This window comes from Ambystoma mexicanum, chromosome 11 (genome assembly GCF_040938575.1).
Source record: "Ambystoma mexicanum isolate Mex_15411 chromosome 11, UKY_AmexF1_1, whole genome shotgun sequence".
Classification (NCBI taxonomy): domain Eukaryota; kingdom Metazoa; phylum Chordata; class Amphibia; order Caudata; family Ambystomatidae; genus Ambystoma; species Ambystoma mexicanum.
This window is the reverse complement of record NC_090934.1, coordinates 1486783813-1486806127: the sequence shown is the minus strand read 5'-3', so window position 1 is coordinate 1486806127 and position 22315 is coordinate 1486783813. Positions and strand designations below refer to the sequence as shown.

The 22315-nt window shown below is 45.6% G+C and overlaps 1 protein-coding gene across 3 annotated transcripts in view; it reads right to left on the bottom strand.

Annotated features, from left to right (window-relative positions):
• The window catches only part of LOC138504633 (zinc finger protein 2-like), a 151374-nt gene that overhangs the window by 43628 nt on the left and 85431 nt on the right, over positions 1–22315 (bottom strand). For 2 of the 3 annotated variants that reach the window (XM_069625232.1, XM_069625234.1), the window contains one exon: positions 9102–9170. The exons of the other annotated variant lie outside the window; for it this stretch is intronic. In XM_069625232.1, coding sequence (XP_069481333.1) covers positions 9102–9170 — 69 coding nt within the window. The remainder of the gene's footprint in view (positions 1–9101; positions 9171–22315) is intronic. 3 annotated transcript variants of the gene reach the window in all.

The following is a 22315-nucleotide window of genomic DNA, read 5'->3' as shown; positions in this document are numbered from 1 at the left end:
GAAGAACAGCGTAATTTCAAACAGAAATGACTTGCTAAGTACGCAATAACAGTGAACGGAGCCCGCCCTACGGTAAGGTGCCTTTAAATAAGAGCATTGTTTGAAAGAGTGACATATACCGGGTAAGAGTGGAACATAGAATAGGGACATGGACTAGAGGGCATACATGTTTGGCAGTAATACCAGGGGTAATACCACCAAACTTAGGTACCGCTACCACATGCAGTAATTACTAGGTGCCCCGGTAGATCTGCATTATTAAAAGTCATTTAGACCTGTCAGTTATTCCCCATTTTGGGGTCCGAGAGGACTCAATGGGGCTGAGTAGTTACTGCATGCAGTACTCACTGAACCCGGTGATAACGGAAAACACTACTGATTTTGTGTGGCTGTAATTTCTCCAATACAAAAGCAGTTGCTAAAAAGAGTTCACAAAATGAAACTCAAAGTGGTAAACCATCCAGCAATGGTAATTGCCGGGAGTTTGACTATTACCAGGTCTAGCCCCACTACCATCAAACTCGTAATCAGGCCTAATTGTAACATTGACAGCCTGGGTGCCAATATTTACAAATTACAAAGGAGGGTGCTTGGGTCAGAATGTAGGAGAGATGGGCCACCGTTGCTTTTAGACAGGCGGGTCGAAGGGCTTGGGGGGGTCTCCTTCCATAGCTAGCATGTGGAGCTTGAGCTGTGTTAAGAGTTTGACTTAAGAGATGGCTTTGCTGCCCAGGGGAGTGGAGTGAAGTGAAAGCGGGAGGCCACAGAGAGGTGGCGGGAGACTGAGCGGTTCTGGAGAGACGAAGAAGTGAGCTTTCAAGCGGAAGGATAAATTGAGATGCAGTCAGTGAGGTGGAGGGGGGTGACAATGGATGAATTTATACAGGAGCAATATACATTTAGAGATAGATTAGGAATGCAGAGTCATCCGGACTGTTGATTGTAGGTAGCGGTGAAAGGAGGTCTTAAGCGGTTGAAAGGAATGCATACCATAGAGTTCAGGACTTTGTTGAGGGGATTGAACGAGCAGAGAGGTAAACAAAGAGGTAAGATCCCACAGTAGCCCAGTTTGGTGAACACAAGAGGAAATATAAGTGTTTTAGGCGAGTGGTGCTTGAGGTGTTGGCAGGCTTTTCAAATGTTTTGGCGTTTGAGTCTGGCTGTGGTGGCAGTGGCGATGAAGCACCAGTTGAGTGTTATGGTGCAGTTAAAGAGAACATGTTGCAAGCTATGCAAGAGAGGATGAAGGGTACAGGGGAAAGTGATAGAGGGGGAGTGGGGTTAGCATAGGAGACAGAGGAAAGATGACTTCCGCCTTTAAGGAGTTGAGCATAAGGCATTGTGACGCCATCCAGTGGCAATGGCAGTTAGGCCATTGGTTTTGCGTTCAGAGATTGCAGAGGTAAAGGAGGGTAGGCAGGATAAGGAGAATAATATCCAAGTATTGTAAGAAAAGTGGTGATGGAGTGCAGGTGGGGAATGGGCAAACAAGAAATGTTTACTAACTTCAGGTGGTTTACGTTGAAAGTTGGAGCCACATCTTGAGTAGAATTTGGACAAAGCCATAACTTCCTTATTAGGTATGGGCGAGTGAGAAAGGGTGTATTAGAGTCTGAGTCTGCTTCTAAAGAGGGAGTCATTGGATTCCAGAAACACTAAACTAATCAGGTCCCAGCCCTGATTTAAAGTAATCTGATTCTTGCCCAGCTGGGGGTAGTGTGGAACTAGTCCAGCAAGTGGTAGCATGGCTCGAGACCTGTTAGCGGGGCGAGGGGGATAGCATGGCTCGAGGCCTGTTAGCGGGGCGAGGGGGATAGCATGGCTCGAGACCTGTTAGCGGGGCGAGGGGGATAGCATGGCTCGAGGCCTGTTAGCGGGGCGAGGGGGATAGCATGGCTCGAGGCCTGTTAGCGGGGCGAGGGGGATAGCATGGCTCGAGGCCTGTTAGCGGGGCGAGGGGGATAGCATGGCTCGAGGCCTGTTAGCGGGGCGAGGGGGATAGCATGGCTCGAGGCCTGTTAGCGGGGCGAGGGGGATAGCATGGCTCGAGACCTGTTAGCGGGGCGAGGGGGATAGCATGGCTCGAGACCTGTTAGCGGGGCGAGGGGGATAGCATGGCTCGAGACCTGTTAGCGGGGCGAGGGGGATAGCATGGCTCGAGACCTGTTAGCGGTGCGAGGGGGGTAGCATGGCTCGAGACCTGTTAGCGGTGCGAGGGGGGTAGCATGGCTCCAGATATCCAGAGCAGCTGGGGTACCGAGACTCTGGCCCAGCTGTGGAAAATAAAAAGTCAAGCCCAACTGAAGTATTGGGATTCAAGCTCAAACCGAGGCTAACTTCATTCCAATCCAAACGAGCGTAACGCGATTGCAGCCCAACAAAGGGTGAAGCATTCCAGCTCAACAGTTCTGGGGCACATACTAATTTCTTGCCAGTCACGTCAGCGCAGGAGAGTCAGGGTCCAGCAAGTTTGCTGGTACTTAAACGCTGTTTTCTCCCACCAGTAAACAAAACTTAAATTCAGTGCTTGACGCTAAAACTAGCCTTCATATATATACTGATAGGCTGAACTAATTTAAAAACCTAGCTAGATTCGAATTTCTCAGCACTAGAATTCTTCACCATATTTTTAACATTGATTGGCCAATTTTTAGGAATTTGTGTTGAAACTGTTTTTGGATTGCTAAATTATATTTTATTAAAGTTGGGTGCTCGCATTGCATTATCTGTAAAATCTGCCTGCTTGTTTAAACGCTCTGTGTGCTAAGGAACTACAAGCCCCATCAGTTTTGTAGTTCCGGGGCACATACTAATTTCTTGCCAGGCGCGCAGCGCCAGCGCTTCAGGGTCCAGCAAGTCTGCACAGGATGCACAGGCGCTGAACTCCGGTCCAGCGCAGACCTATAAATGCGAGCTGTTATGCCAGTTCTTTATAGAGCCACAGATTTAGTGTGACTATTGGTTAGTAATATGGTGTCTAAAATCCTGACATTGCTAGCCGAACAGAAATTAAGACGTCAGCCAGTTGTTCGAAAATATTGTATTTTAGATACGAGTCTCAATACGTCTGGCTCCGGGCCCATTAACATGTCTCGTGTACATCCTAGTATCGATGTGGCTCTCTCTTCAAACACTATAGAACCATTTGGACAGAGCAACAAATCTATAGATACTAGTAGAAATGATGATAACACATTAGATATTTAGGCAAACCGCGTGTCTCCTAATGTTACTATAGATACTGCGTTGCAGATTTCTTTGCAATCGGCTTCGATAGGCCGTAATGCTGAAATAACATTTAATAATGTGGACCTGGCCATTGGACGAACAGTTAATATCCCTGCTGAATACCCGGTCAATGGATAAATATGCTATAGACATTCATGATTATTTTGTAGACAATCATATTGGCATAATGTGTGTTACGGAAACGTGGTTGAAGGATTCTAGTGGCCCTAATATCGACTTAGCCACGCCTGAGGTTACAGGTTTTTTGGCCAGAATAGAGAGCACAGTAAGGGTGGTGCAGTTGCATTTTTAGCCAGACAAGAGATTGGCCTCTTTCAATTCCCTATTTATGAGGGATGTGAAATTGTATTGCTTAAATTCACCCCCTCTTCTAACCACTGCATTAACATAATTTTGCTTTACCGCCCCCACTAGCGATATGCCTTCTTTTAACGATATATGTACTATGTTAACCTCTCTAGATAGGCCCACAGTCTTACCATTTTTCTGGGCGACTTCAACAGATAGCTTGGTAATAATTTAGATATAGAAGCCAAGTCTTTAGAACATATATTAAAAAATAATTAAGTGATCCACAGTAAAGACCCAACCCATGTTATGGGTAATGTGCTAGATTGGGTGACAGCTAAAAATCGTCAAATTGGTCCTTTATGTACCAGAACTTGTGTCTGGTCAGATCACATGTTCGTTTAATTCGAACTTACATTGCCTACTAAGGCTGTTCAGGGAAAGAACATGTTTAACAAAGTCTCCAGTAGAAATGTTAACAATATGCTGACAGGTGAATAAGGAGACTGTGTGCTCAACTCATGGAGGCTACCTCAGACCTGACTCACCTTATGCACTTGCAGCAGACTATGAAAATTATTTGACTGCTTTTTTTGGATGGAGTGGTTGCTAAGAAAAATAAAACCATCAGAGAAAGATCCAATAACCAAAATTGGTTTACTTCTGTGCTTACTGCACGTAAACAGGAGAAGAGAAAAGCAGAACGCAGTTGGGCAAAAGACAAGACAAAGGAAAATATAGACATGTGGAAATCCCTCGAAAAAATATATAGGAAGGAGATTTGTGAAGCTAAGAGAGACTACTTTGACACACAGACTGAAGAGTCAGGCAGTGACACGAAAAAGCTGTTTAAGATTCTTAGGAAGTTAGAGAAACCCCAGGCTCAGTCAGATGTTTTTACTCCCACGAATGAGGACTGTTCAGCGGTACAATCAGCCTCCGTAGATACAATTAAGAAAGCGGACTCCAAAATACTTAATAGTATCACAATGGATATCAATTTTGATAAGTCCAAGATGTATCAGTCATCCGCAAAATCTTTAACGTTTAAACCTATTTTGGGGTATCAAATGAAGACTATATTAAGGAAAATGCGCCTGTCAACATGTCCCGGGGACGTCGTCCCGTCAAAGATAATTCTTAATAACGTCGAGCTGTTTTCCCCTTTTCTGAGACGTTTTACAAATGCAGCGTTTGCTCATAACACTCTTCCAGATAACATCAAGAATGCATTAGTTACTCCTCTGATTAAGAAACCAGGTCAAGATCCGAGGAGACACAGTAACCTCAGGCCTATCACGAATGTCCCTTCTTTACTAAAAATAGTAGATAAAATGGCTACGGCTCAACTACAAGGACATTTGGAAGAAGCAGATGTCTTTCATCCTAGGCAATCAGGCTTCAGGTCTCACCACGGCACCGAGACTGCACTGGTAGATCTGCACACCCAGATGCTGAATGTCATAGACAAAAGGAAATCGGGGCTGCTGATGTTATTAGACCTATCAGCAGCCTTCGATCTGGTAAACCATGATAAACGTGTTACCATTTTTACCACTACAGGGTGCTGTTCTGAAAAGGTCTCAGAATGGACCAAGTCAGTTCTCAGAAATAGAAAGTAAAAGGTTTGTTGGGGGGAAATGCCACTTCTGAGCCAGCCTTGATTACCTGTGGTGTGCCCCAGGGTGCTTGCCTCTCCCCAGCAGTCTTCAATGTGTGCATCCGGTCCCTATGTGATCTATTCCAGAGTTTCGATTTACAATCTACCAACTATGCTGATGACACTCAGCTCTTTGCTGAGTGGAAATTATGCTGATGCTGAGAAAATCCCTCATATTATTGAAAGACTCGATGTCTACAAACTGGCTCTGCCTTAACGGCGCAAAGACCGAGCTCCAGCCAAGCTGGGAGCTGAGTATTTAGGATTTATAATCGATAACCACCGTATTGAGGAAGTACAGAAGGTGAAAACCTTAGGAGTCTTTCTCAAAGCCTCCATGGGGCTGATGCACAAATAGATAACGTAGTGAAGAAGTCCCAATATCATCTCAGGCTGCTGCGGTTGGTTAAGCCATACGTTTCTACAATAAATTGCACAACACTGGTAAGAGCAACTATAATGCTGAGGCTTAATTGCTGCAATTCCTTCCGGAGCGCTGTTTGCATTGTTAAAGGAGCATCAAAAAAGGAAGATATTTCTGCACATAGAAAGGACCTTCAATGGCTGCCAGACGCAGCCAGAATCTTGTTAAAGGCCAATGTTCTAACACATAAATAAATGTCTCTACGGTCTGGCACGGCCATATCTAAGCACGAAATGTACACAGCAATATCCTACACAAGCTATCCGCTCTAGTGATGCTGTGTATGATGCTATGTATCTAACCTGTCCTTGAAGCAGGTTTGCCAGAGGTAAAGTGTGCCAGAGGTAAAGGGTGATCTTTTCCATTCTAAGCAGCTTCGGCCTGGAAGAAGTTACCGGCGGGCCCGTGCAAGGAAAAGAATCTGTGGGTGTTCCATAAATATTTGAAAATGCTATTATTCAGTTGATTCTTATGTGACAGCCTTTTCTGGTGTTTTGTTTTTGTGTGCGCCTAGATGCCTGCGTGCGTCGGTGTGAAATAAATAAACAAATAAATACATTAAAATAAATAAACAGAGGGGATTCCAGCCCAAAACAGGGTAAACGGAATACCAGTCGAACAGAGAGTAAACGAGATTCCAGCCCAACAGAGGGTAAATGGGATTCCAGCCCAACAGAGGGTATACGGGATTCCAGGCCAACAGAGGGTATACGGGATTCCAGGCCAACAGAGGGTATACGGGATTCCAGGCCAACAGAGGGTATACGGGATTCCAGGCCAACAGAGGGTAAATGGGATTCCAGGCCAACAGAGGGCAAACGGGATTCCAGGCCAACAGAGGGCAAACGGGATTCCTTCCCTCTCTAACTCTTCGCTCCTCTAACTCCAACTCCCTTGGGGTCAGTCGTTTCTCAAAGAAACAAGCTGGGGGTAGATCTTAGTCTTCGGCTGGGGCATCCCTATGGAACAGCCTCCCTTCCACTGTGAAACTTGAGGAAAACTATCTAAGGTTCGGAAGTGCCTCAAGATCTTCCTCTTTGCTTCTGCCTTCGTTCCTCCTCTGCTCTGCTCTGCTGATCTGCTCTCTCTTGGCACTGTGCACCTGGTCTATCCTCCAAATTCCAGGCCCAGGTACCTGCTCACCCTGCCACCCACCTGCACTGCCTCCTGGCAATCCGCTGCACTGGGGCCTGTATCTGAAACCAGACAGTCCCCGCCCCCCCTTTTTTTTTTATTCTTCACTTATCAGACTCACCCCGTCTGTTGCCTTAAACCTAGCACTTGCCACCTGCTGGCTGCACTACCACTGTTTGTTGCTTGTTATTTATTTATCTGTATTCCTTTGATCTGCACTTTTCCCCTTTTCCCTCTCCCATGCACTTGCACATTCTCAATGTCACTGGGCCTAGTAAGATCCTTGTTTTTGTTTCTCCCTTGTTACCCTCCCTTGCCTTGTCACGCTCTGAAACACCTGTGTATGAGCGCGATATAAATGGAATATCGTATCATAACTGAGGGTAACAGGATTCGATTCCAACAGAGGGCAACAGGATTCCAGCGCAACAGAGGGTAACGGGATTCCAGCCCAACAGAGGGTAACGGGATTCCAGCCCAACAGAGGGTAACGGGATTCCAGCCCAACAGAGGGTAACGGGATTCCAGCCCAACAGAGGGTAACGGGATTCCAGCCCAACAGAGGGTAACGGGATTACAGCCCAACAGAGGGTAACGGGATTACAGCCCAACAGAGGGTAACGGGATTACAGCCCAGATTGCAGCCCAACAGAGGGCAAACGGGAGCCCATCAGAGGGCAAACGGGTATCCAGCCCAACAGAGGGCAAACGGGCTTCCAGCCCAACAGAGGGCAAACGGGATTCCAGAAGGTTATGATTCCAACACAACTGAAAGTAACATGCGTATTCACAGCCTCTAAACAAAATACTCTGCCCCATTTTCCACGAAAGCCAGCAAAGCAGGCTCTGGAAAGCGTACACTGAAAGTAAGGTAGGGTTTACAGCATTTAGGGGGTTGACGCCATCATTACTTTACAAAGTCTTCATTTATTCTGTTCTTCCTTCACTTTCTGAGCACTGCTGGGAATGAGTATTTTCAAGTACAGATAGCTGTGCTAGATGTGTAGATTTCCTTTCCCTCTCTCACGCCGTCTTTTAATTTTTTCATTTATTTTGTACTGATTAGTTTAAACCTTACACAAATCAGACAAGCAACACTCCACAAACAAATCATGATCAAGATAAATAAATCACATTCTTAAAACACACAGTTAAAACTTATCATAAATAGACATGAGTTAAAACTGAATACAATCTCATATCATCTTCACAAACAGGTTAGTGCAACAGCCTCCGCTACAGCATATACATGCAAACTCATTCGATCATGATAACCATTCCTATCTGTGAAAAGTTGTATGACCCTAGACAGAGTCTTAGTATTATCCAAAATCGATTACTGCAATGCGCTGTACCTAGGCGCCAGCAAATACATCACTAAAAAAGTTCAGATCCTACCGAACAATGCACTGAGAACTGCTCTGAGTATACCTCGCACACAACATATCTCGACCATAAGACTAGACAACAACTTGCTCTCTATCCAAGAGAGAATACAGCTTAAAACAGTTTCCCGGACCTACAAAAGCCTCAATATCTAATAGATAAATTCACCAAAAATCACCACGGCAGATTGACTAGGTCCTCGAATTCCAACTGTTTGCAAGTGCCCAGGTTCAAAACTCAAAAAAGCTGGCAGCTGCAGCTTCCCAGTTATGGCAGCGCAGCTTTCGAATTCTTTACCGGCCACCCTCAGAGAGGACCAGTCTTTCTATACATTTAGAAAAGATATGAAAAACGGGTTGGTTTCCAATGACACACCATACTAGCCTTCTCTTTAGCAAGCATATCCATTACAATTGTAAATGTATAAATTTATTGTACACTTTTCTGAGCATATAGTATATATCTCCTGCTTTCCCCATTGTTCCCAAATTTCTATTTTTGTGTGTAACTAAGAAATTGCATCTTCTTGTAATGCACCCAGATACCTTCGGGTGCGGTGCGCAATATAAATAATAAATAAAACCAAACAAAACAAAAACATACAGTTATTTACGTTAAGATTAGGAGACCATCAATGCATCACAATAATATCTCTCTCTTCCGACCTCAGTCTCCACTACTTTCTCTTATGCCCGGTGTCTTATATATACACCTCCCACCTTTGAAAATCATTTTTTGTAGGAGTGTCCTAAGAATTTCTGTTCTTAATCTTCCTCAAAACTAGATGTCTGCACATAAATCCATTTGGAGGAAATGGTTTCAGGTATTTTGCATGTGGAACCAGTCAGCCAAGAATCGTATAAATTGTGTGAACTAAGGCCCATTGAGACCAAAGTACAGGAAGGTCTGTAAATGTAGCTCACCCAAGATTCAATTTGTCCCCAACGGTGTGCGACTTACCCGAGTGTCTGCTGAGGCTGCTTCCTTCACTTTCTGTGAAATTATAATCCCTCAAGCTTGTATCTGTCCCTGTATGTGGAAATAAAAGCTTTATTACCAACATCATTTCTGACGCAACGTTCAAACATGAACCTGGAAAGACGACTCTCGAGAAATTATTCAAACATGAGTCAAATGTTGTTTTAACAAGGAACAACGCTATAGGTTGAGCTGTGACTGACTTTTCAATATTCATTCCATGAAGAATGTTGACAAAACACGATTTGCCGTCATAAAAAGGCTGCTCCATGAAGGAGGACACGAACGTGAGCAAGAAGCAGAATTATAGCCTCTGGAAATGACGAGACTGAGCGATATCCAATAGCCAGACTATGTGCACAGGGCACAGAAAAGACACCCAGCTTTGATGTTAAATGTAACATTAAAAACAAACCCATGTATAAAGATGCTTAGATTTAATTAGTTGGGGAGACCCGCTAATCAGTGGTGGTCGCTACTGTAAGGAAGGCATGGTGTCAACAGTAAGACAGATACAAGTGCCCACAGTTCAAGGGTGTTGATTGAACCTTAATTGGGTTTGAAAAACACCTATCTAATCCTAAATCTAAAGATGGGAGCAAGCTACGACCATCAAATATTAATAACGCAGTCCTAGTGGTGTCTTGTGAACATAAAAAGGCCTATACTAATAAACCTATTGCCAATCCTTACATCTAAATACAAATACTGTGGGAAACCATGCTATGCAAAATAAAAGTGTTCAAGAAATGATATGTCAGATATTCAAGCTGTTTGATTCCCTTCCCCACGTTTTCAGCACGGGATAAGGCGGCACACTCTAGCTTAGCACAGTCCCTGGCTTCTCTAGTACGAGGGTGCAGTTCAAAAATCCAACATCACTGCCTTCTGTGCCAAAGTCTCTTTGCTGTTCGAAGTCTTTTCTTTGAGAGGGCCTGATGCAACAAACAAATAACAAAGTTCCTTTCCTTTCAGGATTCTCCTATGCACACTTTTCTCAAGTGATTTACTGTTCACCTTGGATGCCCCTCTGCTGGGATCAGATCCACTTTAACACTAAGTTTGTTTTTCACATTTACACAATTTTCTTAGGATTTTCACATATCCAATTTCTCAGGTGACTCACGGTTCACCCTGGATCCCCTTCTGCCAGGCTCAGATCCGTTCTAACACAAAATCTTCAATCAGTCTCCCTCTGCCGGGCTCAGACCAATTTATCTATTGTAACACAAACTTACTTTAACACAAAGCTTTCAATTAATTTCCCTCAGCTGGGCCCGGAACAACTTTATCTACTCTGCCATCAACTTTCTTTACTGTATCAATATCGAAGACTTTCGATTGTGCACATGATTTTGCTTGACCTGTTGCAGGACCACTTCGATTCATAATCCTTTGCCACTCTTTCCATTTTGTCAACTCTCAGCTGAACACCTTACAGAGACCTTTGATTGAACACGCACACATTGCCGGGCCACTCTGTCAAAGGTATCATACATTTTGGCTTCAAAGTTCAATCACTCGTCTGCAGTTCAACTTTACTCGCGTTGGTTATCACATGCATTTCATACAATGTTCTCAGATCCAGCGCTCGCCATACAATGTTACCGCTTGCAACCTTGGCTTCAAAACAGACCTGTCTTGTGTCGGTCCCCCCAACTCACCGGCTGTGTTGATTTTACTGATGCTACTTTTTTTTTTTGTTGGAGCCAACGACAGTACTACGGCAGCTGGCGATTCTCCCCACCTCGATTATCGACGTGGGATGGCCCTGGGTACATCCGATACACAATGCAGGATTCCTCAGCCTGGTTTCATGGTTTTAGGATTTCTATTCGAGGTTTTGTTAAAGTAAAGGTTCCTTGTTGAAAAGGTCAAGGGAACTTCCCTCCTTGTGAACCCTTTCGGTTTCACCGTCTTCCTCCTCGTGTTAAACTGCCATCTTGGAACTGCTGTATCCTTGTGTGCTTTGCCTCGCTCAGAGTGTGCTCATGTCTCTGCCTTTTATCCTTATGGGGAAGTGTAATGGAAGTCAGGTGTGCGTGATGGTCAGTAGTTGCCGGACCACTGTATTGCGACATGTCAGGCTTACGGCTCGGCTGTTAGGCAAAGTTTGAGGGCAGTACCCTTTGGGACCACTACACACAACTAGGACTACAGGTGTAAGCAAAACCAACCTTTGGTAAAAGTCTGTACTACACAGCTTTGTGGTAGCGCTGCCGAGCAGTCAGGCTTATCTCAAGAGGGAATGTGAGCTGTAAGGGTGTTACACGGAGGTCTAATATTTACCAGTATTCAAACAGTCTCTTATACTCAAGGTTTCTTGGTAAAACACCTATTCATTTATTGCACAGTCATTTATAAAACATTCACTAGAAGAAGGCAATCTATATCACACAAAAATACACTTCAGTATGTCACAATAACAGGTTCTGATGCATTTAAACTATTTTGAAGGAGGAGCAAAATGGCATTCAGAGCATTTGAAGTAGGAGCAAAAAGGCATAAGTAAATAAAACAAAATATTACAGTTACTCTAAAACAGTGCAAATAGTTTGAGTTCCCCAGAGGAGTTCATTCAATGCAATAGTTTAGGCCAAAGTCAGTGGGCTAAAGTCTTGTATAGGATAAAGGAGTTCTGGAAGTTAAACGGAAAAGTCTTTGCCAAAGTTCTCAGAAATAGTTTGTAAAAGAAAGATTCATATGTCGGGTCACAAGCTGACTAGGCCTGCAAGTTGCCAAAGTTTCACGCACTTTCGAAGTGAGGGGTAAATTCTCTTGGTCAGGTTTTCACAGTACCTTACAATGAAGAAAAAGATGCAGCTGAAGACTTCTGTTCCTGGCAGTTCCTGCAGATCTCGCCGTTCCTGAGCTCAGTGGTGGGGACAAGAGGGAGGATGTCGGGGGGGACTCCTGCACTGCACTGGGACTGGTGAAAAAGCTGGCAAAGGCAAATCTTCAATTCTGGTAGTTGTAGTCAAGCACACAAACTGGTGTCCTTCTCCATGGCTATTCGGTTTCCTGCATCACTCTGAGGAAAACACAACCAGCTCCGAGAATGGTATCCAGGTGGATTACGAGTTGATTGGTCACGCCAACTCAAAGGGAGAAGTCGTTCTTGAAGGGCTTCTCTGTCGAGATGAACTTGGCGATTCAGATCTGCAGCAGGGCTTCACCGGGCAAACCAACGGTCCATGAGTTGCAGCAGCCGCCCTCTTCAAGCTCATCTTTGGATCTTTCGTTCCAGTGGTAGACTCTGCCTTCCAAGCCAAGAGACTTGCCTTTTAAACAGTTTTCTCCCATTTATTCCAGGCTAGATGCCACTCTCCCAGCAGGGTGGCTGTCCTTGCCGGACAGTCAGCCAGCCAATCACGCCAGAGTGCATTTGGGTCTCCTGGAAGACTAAGCACAGGGAGTTTTGGGCACCTCCCTCACTTCCTGCCCACCCAAGACACTTGGGCTTCAGGACTGAAGACCGCCAAAGGCGTAGGAACAAAGGGACCAAACCTGGTTTGGCGCGCAGAGACAAACTCTAAAAAGACCTTTCCAAAAAGAAATGGCGAATAACAGAAGACCGGGACCAGTTTAAACAAAGGAGGCTCAGACGCCATATTGAAAAACATGGCTCCCGCGATTTAACGCTACTGGTGTTCGTGGTCGAGAAAAACCATGGTAGTTCGTTGTAAAACCACTCACCAGCCATTTTGAGAGGAAAGGGTAGCATTTGACTGCTACATGAGTTTCTAGACATAGGGGATGCTAGGTAACCCCTCAAGCACTCTATTGTAAGATAGTGTGTGCTGGGTCTAAGAATTTGGAAAGACTAGCAAAGTAAATTTCACTTTACTTTCTCTGGGAAACAGTAGTTTATCCCAGAGAAGGCATTTAAACCTTGGGACAGCCTAAAAAGGCTTCCCCTGTGTCACTGGACTGAGGGTGCTGTGTGACACAAATGAAAAGATGATGCCTATGGAGTTGTCTAAAACTCCATAATCAAAGAACACAAGAGTAAAACACATCAAAATACATGAGAGAGTGGGGAAAAAGGTTCACTCTCTCTCCAGGTAAAAAAATCAAGTCCTCAAAATCCAGCAAAGTTGCTGGGGGTCCCTAAGGTGAAGGGAATTAGCACATTTATGAGAATTTTCCCTAACAGGTGTTAGTCCATTTTCTCTCATAGCAGGCTGTCCGTGAGAAAGTGTTCGTGTTGTGAAAGGTGGGGGAGTTTGAGTTCCTAAGTATCCTACGTAGTAGGATGGGGTAAAGGTGTTACAGGGAAGGGGATATCGCATCTCACCATCCAGTGTCCCACTCCCCAAAGACCCGTCACCCAGGTGATCCTCCCGCACTGGCCACCCCCAGGAACTGGATCCAAAAACGATGGCCGTGTCCTGGCCACCTGGATGACAGATTCCCGGGGGCTAGCGGGCGAGACACCTTCTGGTTTCTCACACTATGCACAAACTTTGGGGGTATCTTCCCGGGCAAACACAGGGGATGTAGTTTCAGCCCTGGCACATCCCCTCAAGTTCCATATTAGACATCTTCCTATCTGGTCATTCCTACTTTTCACCCAATGACATAAGGGCAACAAAGGATAGTTGCCAGATTTCTGAACAACTACTAGGTACTCTATTTTGAAAGCCTCAGGAAGGAACAAACGTCCTATGAGAGAAAATGGCCACAACTTGCACTGACATCATTTTAAGGTACACTGCAACCAACCAGAAATACAACAATCATCTAGGCAAGGAAACCTTGCCACAGAGACTAGAGGGCACCTTTGCTGTAGCGCCAACCTTTGGGTGCCATAAGAGCCTACAAAGGGCCAGATACATTAAAGAGTCACGTCCCCGGACAGATGTTGCTGGAACCCACTGGGAAACAATTGACAAGGCATCACAAAAATGTACCTCTTAAGTGCCAGGCTATTATTGAAGTCTATGTAAAAAAGGACGAGTATCCTCGTCCTTGGCACTTAATTAAGCAGAACTTGTTAGAGACAACCACGGTGGGCAAAATGGGACTTTCTACCTCCCACCGACCACTAGGATTCTCACCTGCAATTACCTCAGAGTGATCGCTAACAAAGAAACTTGTGTCATCCCTAAGACACAGAAAAACTAGCTGCTCTTCACACTGCTGCTACTTCTACCTTCTGCCACTCCCCTCGCTAATGAACTAAAAAGGGGCAGGTGGTTCTCTTGTTCAGTAAACACACCCCATCCACCCACCTCAACATCTCAACTTTATCCTGTCGTCAACGAACACACTCATGTTCAACCTGCTCTAATGCCTCTTGCCATAATTCCCAGATATTGACTTCCTGTTCTCTCAATCTCCTTTTCCAAGACTTCGAGCTTAAACTCAATCTCTGCTTTCTGCAGTCTTAGCCATAATCATGACAGACTTTAACCTCCCTTATTTTATCACGGCATAGCGTCTTCAACTTGTCCCCTTCCTTTCGGACCACTGCCTCGTCACCAGACACAACCAGTCCACCCAGATTTGTTGAATGTCATCTTTCTCTTCTCACCCTCCTCCACTGAGCCTCAGACCATTTCCCTCCTGCACTTCACTGGAACAGTCCCTCATTCACTCTGCTCTGCTCCTTGATAACCACTGGTCCAATTTCCACCTGACCCCATTGTTCCCCATCTGAATCAAGCCCGGTTCTCCCGCCAAGAGATCCTCCCGCCAAGAGATCCTCCCGCCAAGAGATCCTCCCGCCAAGAGATCCTCCCGCCAAGAGATCTCTCCCCCCGTTGAAGACTCCTCTGAGAAGGCCTTCCAAGACATCAATCGAGCGCTCACTGCTACCTTCAAGCACCGATATTTCAACTCGATCTTTCACTGCTGTGCACATTCTCTAAACTGGATCTTCCCTGCCATTCAACAGGTGAAAGGAAAAAACGCCTCCACCTACAATGCTGATGCACATTCTGCTACCCTTCTTTCATTGCCTCCATCAAGGAATGGGCTCACATATTCTCCTTTGCAAGTCATGCTACCACACCAACCTTGTCTCTTCCCTCTGCCCACACTTCGCCACACTGTATGGGACCCTCCCATCCATACTTTCCATTAGGTCCGAATTTCATTTTCTGGATTCCTTTTGCAAATCTCGCTAGTCCCCTAAACATATTGTTGGCTTCTTCACTTTCTTGTTCCAGTCAGAGGGACGTCTACAGATGCCCTCCTTGCAGCTGCACTGCCATTAGTTGCTCCAAGATCATCCCATTCCGCCCCTGTGTGTGTGTTTTTTTTTCCACTCACAAAGTGTGCACAGGAGTAAGCTGGAGAAAGTTATATGTTGAATGATTTGTTACACTATTTTGACGAATCCCACAATGTCGTCACTGCTTCTGAAGGGGGAGCCCCTTCCAATGAGGCCAGGGTGGTGAGGCCGCTACTCGATAGTCCCCCTGGGGTGGCACTCAGAACATGGATCTCACAGGAGAGGAAACCATTGGGAGAACACAGTATTTCTACCAACCAAATTACCCTAGCCCCACCTCTTCTTCACCTCATTCCTCTTCAAACGTACCCTCATACTACATGTACTTTTCTAAAGCTGTCCCAATAGACTCCTGGGACGAAGAGAAGCCTTAGTGAGTTACCAGATCAACACCCACTTAGAGACTGATTCACAGAGTGTTTTCCTATGGGATTGTGCCATTATTAAACTCTTCTGTGAATCGGGCCCTTAGTACTAAGACGAGGACGGAATGCAGAGCAATACTGAATAACCATTGGAACCACGTTCAGCAGTCTAGCGGTCCACCACGGTTGATTGGAGGAAACAAGATAAAAACCAAAGAAGGGCTTGACAGGTTGTGAAGTCCTTTCAGGAGGAACTACGAGAAGCAGGGCGCAGGGGGAAAGAGTAGCAGATTGGGGCACAGAACAGGGAGCAGGACTCGCCAAAGCGGTAGAGAAGCGGCAGTCCCACTTACCGAGCTGGTGGTTTAAGGCTCCAGAGGTCCCTGAAGCCTGGGAAGCGCATGCAGAGGGAATCGCGCAGCCCAGCAGAAGGAGGAAGTTGCACAGCCGTCGCACACGAAAGTAGGTTCCCGAGACTCAGGAAACGCTCCTGCTTGACTGTTGACACAGTGTGAAGGTAACAACCCAGACGAACCAGCCAAAAAGGTACGTGGGTTATCCATGGGGCGAAGGGGAGCCAAGAGGAAGGCCGCAGACCGAGGGACTGAGAGAAAGCTGGGACAATAAGGGTTGGGACACTGAAAGCGGCATGAGCCACAAATCATTGATCGAGGTGATGGATAGAGTTTGGCAGCATAGCGCACCAGGCCCATCCTACAAGTAGCAGAAGGAGATAGAAAATACCCTGAAGGGTACGTGGCAGGATAGTGAACCAGGGACATTAAGAAGTAAGTGAAGCATAATAACTATTCTTCGTCACAGTACTTGGTGATTTGATTTATTTATTTATAGAGCGCTTTACACCAAGGCGCTGAGAGAGGGAACCAGGCCTGCATCCAAGGGTCAAGAACGCACTACAGCTTGGGGAGTGCATAGTTTCAGATGAGGCAGGGATCCCCTCTTAAGAGTTAGGGCGAGACAGGGTTTTCTTTTCCTTTTCACTTTTGAATAAAAGTGTATAGCAAATACTATGGCCCCACCGCCTCAGAGTCTTACTTCTGCATAGCAGATACTATGGCCCCACCGCCTCAGAGTCTTACTTCTGCATAGCAGATACTATGGCCCCACCGCCTCAGAGTCTTACTTCTGCATAGCAGATACTATGGCCCCACCGCCTTACTTCTGCACCCTTACACTATGCTGGAGTCAATTTGTTGCATTCATAGCCATTTGAATCAGTATGGTGGAAATGCGACTTCCAATGCATCATTAAAGTCCAACACCCGACCATTTTGATTTAAGACTTTTCTTTGTTTTGGCCACAAGGAATGGTCAAAATGGCCATTCTGAGTACATAGGCTCATTGCAAAACCAATAAATGTGCTTCGATTTGACTGGATGCCAGTTTATACTGGAGTCTAGTCTCTTAGACACATGAATCAACATTAAATCACAGTTCAGAGAAGTCATATAAGCAAAATGAGAAACACTGAATATGAATACAATCAGAAAAGGGGTTTTGGAAGAGACCCAACTTCCACGGAATTAGTGTAGCAGGTAATGACCCCAACACAAATACCTCATGGTATGGGTGCGCCATCCAACCCTTCGGACGACCTGAGCACATCATCTTTTGCTCATCGCTTTGGCATTTTCCCTGGCTGCTGCTCCCGTGTTACGATTCCACGGATGCCACCACCACCTCTTTAATTACCCCCCACTCACACTAACCCGAATGATGGACGCTCTCAGCTTGCATCTCCACCTCATCCCTACCAAAGAGATTTATGAAAAAAAGAGAAGGAACCACAAGTATTCCAATTCCACAAGTGTGTAGTAGCCATCATTTTGGGTATTTGATTTTAATTGGGAAACAGCCGGCATACCATTGCTTAAACCGAAAAAGCCATTAGCACCTCAGACAATGTACTAGGGTGCTTATAGCTTTAACACACTTGCAGTCTAGCATTCCTGAACAGCAGCTGCACTGGAGACACTGTTAAATATCCTTGATTTGCTCTGGAATTTATCTTTGTCTCCCAGCCACTACTGACTAGGCAAGAAAACCTGTAAGTGTGTTATTGCCCAATTTCTGTATTAGCCATTTTGGAATTACTAATATAGTCGGTCTTTCGATAATTGACAATGTCTCATTCTCTGTGCCTCTTGCACCATTTTTGAAGTGTCCTAAGAATCCAAATCCTGGAAAGCAGTTCCCTTTGATGCTTATCAACAAGATACATTCTCTTCCTCACTATCTCAAACCCATCTCCCAATCTCTCTTGATCTCGCACTCGCTCAAGCCACGTTGGGGTGTTGCCAGAGTGCAAATCCCAGTACACAGTTCTTGGCTTTCGATCAATGGCTCAGTGTCGCTCATGCTCAGTTCAGCTAGGCTTGCTCCAGTATCTCAGCGCTGCTTAGAAGCTGCTGCACTGTTATCTCCTCATTGGATACTCGTCTGCTAACCGTCCGTCTCAGTTCTTGCCTGTCATTTGTTCTTTCACCCCTCTGTAATTCTTTCCATTGACTGCCGGCAGCATTAGCAAATTGATCCTGTTGGAAGGGCACCTCAATCTCATCTCGACCCATAATCTCAATAAATCTGGAGCAGAAAACCCATTACCTTCAGGAAGTTACACAATTCAGCTACCTAGTAGCATGCCAAGTCATATTCAGCGCATCCCAGATCAATGTTTATTTATTTATTTCATTTCTAAAGCACACAAACAGGCCGGAGGCATCGAGGCGCTGTTGCAGGTACATAGGATTTTAGATGCATTCATACAAAATAAATGATTGCATTAGGGTTCAGATGCAATAAATGTAGGTACGAAGCAGTCATCACTGTTCAGTGCATGGTTATCAGAAAAGCTGTGTTTTGAGTGCTTTTCGGAATACCCAGTACGATTTTTCTGCTCCGCGTGAGGGGGAAAGGGAGTTCCACTGTTTGGCTGCTAGGTAGGGAAAGCTGCAACCACCTGCTTTGGTACTTTTAACGTAGGCAGGCGAAGGCGGTCAGTGTATGGTGTCCTAGTGGGTCTTTTAGAGCTGTGCTTGGTTAGTTTCTGAGAGAGAGATAAGGTAGCGCTGTGGCAGATAAGCACTTGTGAGTGACAGAGAGTTTTGAAGCCTCCTTTCTGGCTTCAGAGATGTGTTTTCTTCCTGGGATGGTTAAAGCTGCTTGAAGGGGATTGTTTTGAATAGTTGGAGTTTCTTGATGTTGCTGGAGGTGGTGCCTACAAAGAGGACATTGCAGTAGTCTAACTTGGAGCTGACGATAGCTCAGGCAACAGTTAAGCAACTGTTTCTGTAGAGGAAGGGCCTGGCAGCATTTTGGACTTTGGTTGTGTAGGCTGCTGATGAGGCAATGGCATGGACTTTGCGGGACATGGTGAGGGAGGCATCGAGGTACACCCGTAGGGTTTTGACCGAGGCAGAGACGGGAATGTAGATGATGTTGATCTGAAATGCAGAATATTGTTGGAGATTTTCTAAGGCTCTAGGACTGGGGTGCACAGCATATGGCCTGTGGTATTTTGCTTTGCGCCCCCCTAAGGACAGGTCTTTCATAATAAAGTGCGGCCCATTTCAAGCAACAAAAAACAAAGCAGGCTGCACTTCATTATGAAAGTCTTCAAAGCCCAAGACATTACTGGCATAGGCGTCCTTAGAAGGGGGCAAATGCCCTCCTAATTGATGGCCTGTCCCTCCCCCTGCCCTCCGGCAAAGAACTATTTGCAGGGGCCTTAAAGGTGCTCCTTATCCCAGCCATCATTTGCACTTTAGCAGGCTATTTGCACAGCCTGTGTTCTTTCATCTGGCCTGAAAGGGACCCCACGGGACACAATGGGCCATGAATATCACTGGGGGCCATCACTGACAAAAGCAGGCTACCTACATGGTGGGACAATAGAAAAACAAAGGAGGTGATGGCTGGAAGGTTTAGAATAAATCTTAACCTCTGGCATTGCTCTGGGCAACCCCCCGGACCATCGTTCTTCGCCCGCCAAGCCATTACAAAAGGGAAAAGACCATATGTAAAAGGGGGTAGTCCAGCCCGAACTGCTAGGTCACATCCCTTCTGCACTAGACCACAAGCAGCCCCAGACATGTTTCAGCCTTGTTGGGCATCAGTGAGGAGTAGCTTGCGTCTCTAGGCCCAGCAGGCACGGGACCCACGTCTGGGCATACTCGTCCCACTCAGGAAAGACCATAGCAAAGTAAAAATGGTGATGGCTGGAAGGTTTAGAATTCATCTTCACCTCTGACATTGCTCTGGGCAACCCTCCAGACCACCGCTCTTCGTCTGCCAAGCCATTACAAAAGGGGAACGACCTACATGGTGGGCACACTTTTGTTTTCCAAATGTGCAGCTCACACAGGTCTATAAATAAAAAAAAAAGACATTTCCAAACTGAAACATGCTTCTTGAACTTACGTTCATTCGTTTTCTTTGAAATGCGCTTATTTTTTTGTCGGACTGCCAGACAAATACCCTGTGATTGTCGTGTCCCTTGCCTTGTGTATTTTCACAGGGTATATTTCTAAAGCTGCTACATGCTTGTCAAACTGCTTAATCCCAAATAAATGCTTCTTTTGCACTGACAGCTGTTATCAGGAAATTAAACTGTGGGTTCATGGGTGCCAACATTTGATTTTCACTATGTGGGCAGAAATTCCCCCACCCTCACCCTGAACATAAGTTACCAGCCCAACAATACATCCCCTGGCCGAACACATTTTATAGGACTTCTTTCTATAAGGAATTACAAAAAGTCATAGGATTTGCAGCCAGTTTTAAATATATAACATTGTAGCAACAGTCACTCAACCGGATGAGCTACCCAGGTAGCTTTCTTCTGTAGGGCATGTCTATGAGTCCAGTAATGTGTTCAAAATCACTGTATTACTTACTTACAGTGCAGTTCATGTAAATGACTTCGAAGTCAACAGTATTTCATCTCCAGCCACACTGACCATTGGGCATACATTCTTTGACGGTGCACCAGTGGCGCTTCTCCATAATGGGCAAGGTTGTGCCGACCCACGGGCACCCTTGCCCATAATGGAGGAGCCAGCCCATTGTAAACACTGAGCACTCACTCAGCTGCTTTATGCCAATGAGGAATCGCTCCTTGGCTGGCTTGAACTGTCAAAGGGAAACATGGTTTCCGTTTGACAATTCTGTTCCTCAGTCTCGCAGATGTATTTATTTATTGTGCATTTGTAAGGTGCTTATACATCAAGTACATAGTGTTTCAAAGCCCACACAGGGCAAAGGGGAGGGAACATGGGAATGAAAGGCAAATATAATGACAATGAAGAGAAAGAGAGGCGGTCCTACCAGGCCTTGTGAGCATTCAGAGCGTGCAAGTGCAGAAAGAGAGAAGGGACGAGGGAGAGGGGTAAATGCTAGGAGTTCCACAGAGTGAAGTGTTAAGGAGGGAGTTGCAAGCAGCTGTTAAGTGCCTGGCAGAGATCTCTTGGTACGAGTGGTCAACTGCCAATGCAATAAGCACAGGCCTGTTAGAGAAGAATTCTAATTTCTGTGCTAATTGCCTTCAACCCTAGAGACCCCCAGCTCTTTTGCTGGACTTTAGGACTTTTTAATTTTAACCCTGGAGTGAGTGAGACCTTTTTCTCACTCTCATGCGTTTTGACCGGATTTTGATTTTGTGTTTTAACTGTTTTTGGAGTCTGACAAACTACATAGGCATCTACTTGTTGTGTAGGGAAACACAGGACCTTCAGTTTGAATAAGGTTGATCATAAGGTTTGAATGCCTTTTCTTGGGTGAGCTACAGTTCCCAAGAATAGTAAAGTGAAATTGACTTTACTTACCTTTCCTCTTTGTAGGTCCAGCACACACCATATTATGTGGAGTGCTGGGGGGTTACCTAGTAGCCCCTTATCGTACATTCTCATGTAAAATGTTTGTTACCCTCACTACTTTAAATGGCTGGTGGCAGTGGTTTAATTTTTCCTACCACTGTGCTTTTCTACCGCAGGCTGAACCCTGAGCTGCAGTACAGCACCCATGGCCCCTGTCTTTTTTCGCCATTTTCTCTTTGTAAGGTCTTTTTTGTGTTTTACTCTGTGCGCCGAGGCAGATCTGAGCCCTTTGTTTGTTTTTCCTTTGGCAGGCTTCAGCCCTAAAGCCCGCCTCTGGCTCCAGTGTGTCTGGAAAGGCAGGATCTGAGGGAGGTTCTCCATACTCCCCGGTCCTTAGTCTCTAGGAATGCCTGAATGTAACCAGTACAAAATTGGCTGGCTTGCTGTCCTTTCAGGACAGCCACCCTGCTGTATGATTGGCAGCCTAGGCTGTGCATGAACGGGAGAAACCTGCTTAAAAAGGCAAGGGTTTTGGGACTAGAGAGAGAGTCGACCACTGGGCGAAATACCAGACAAAGAAACTGTGAACGAAGCTTGCTGCGTCCTCCTGGACCTTTGAATTGCCCAGTGAAGCCCTGCTGCTGTGCTGAAACTCCTTTTTCAATTTGACAGAGAAGCTCCAGAAGGTACGACTTCTCCCCTTGGGTTAGTGGGACCACCTAACCCCGAGACGAACTCCACGGGACCATCTTCCCGGA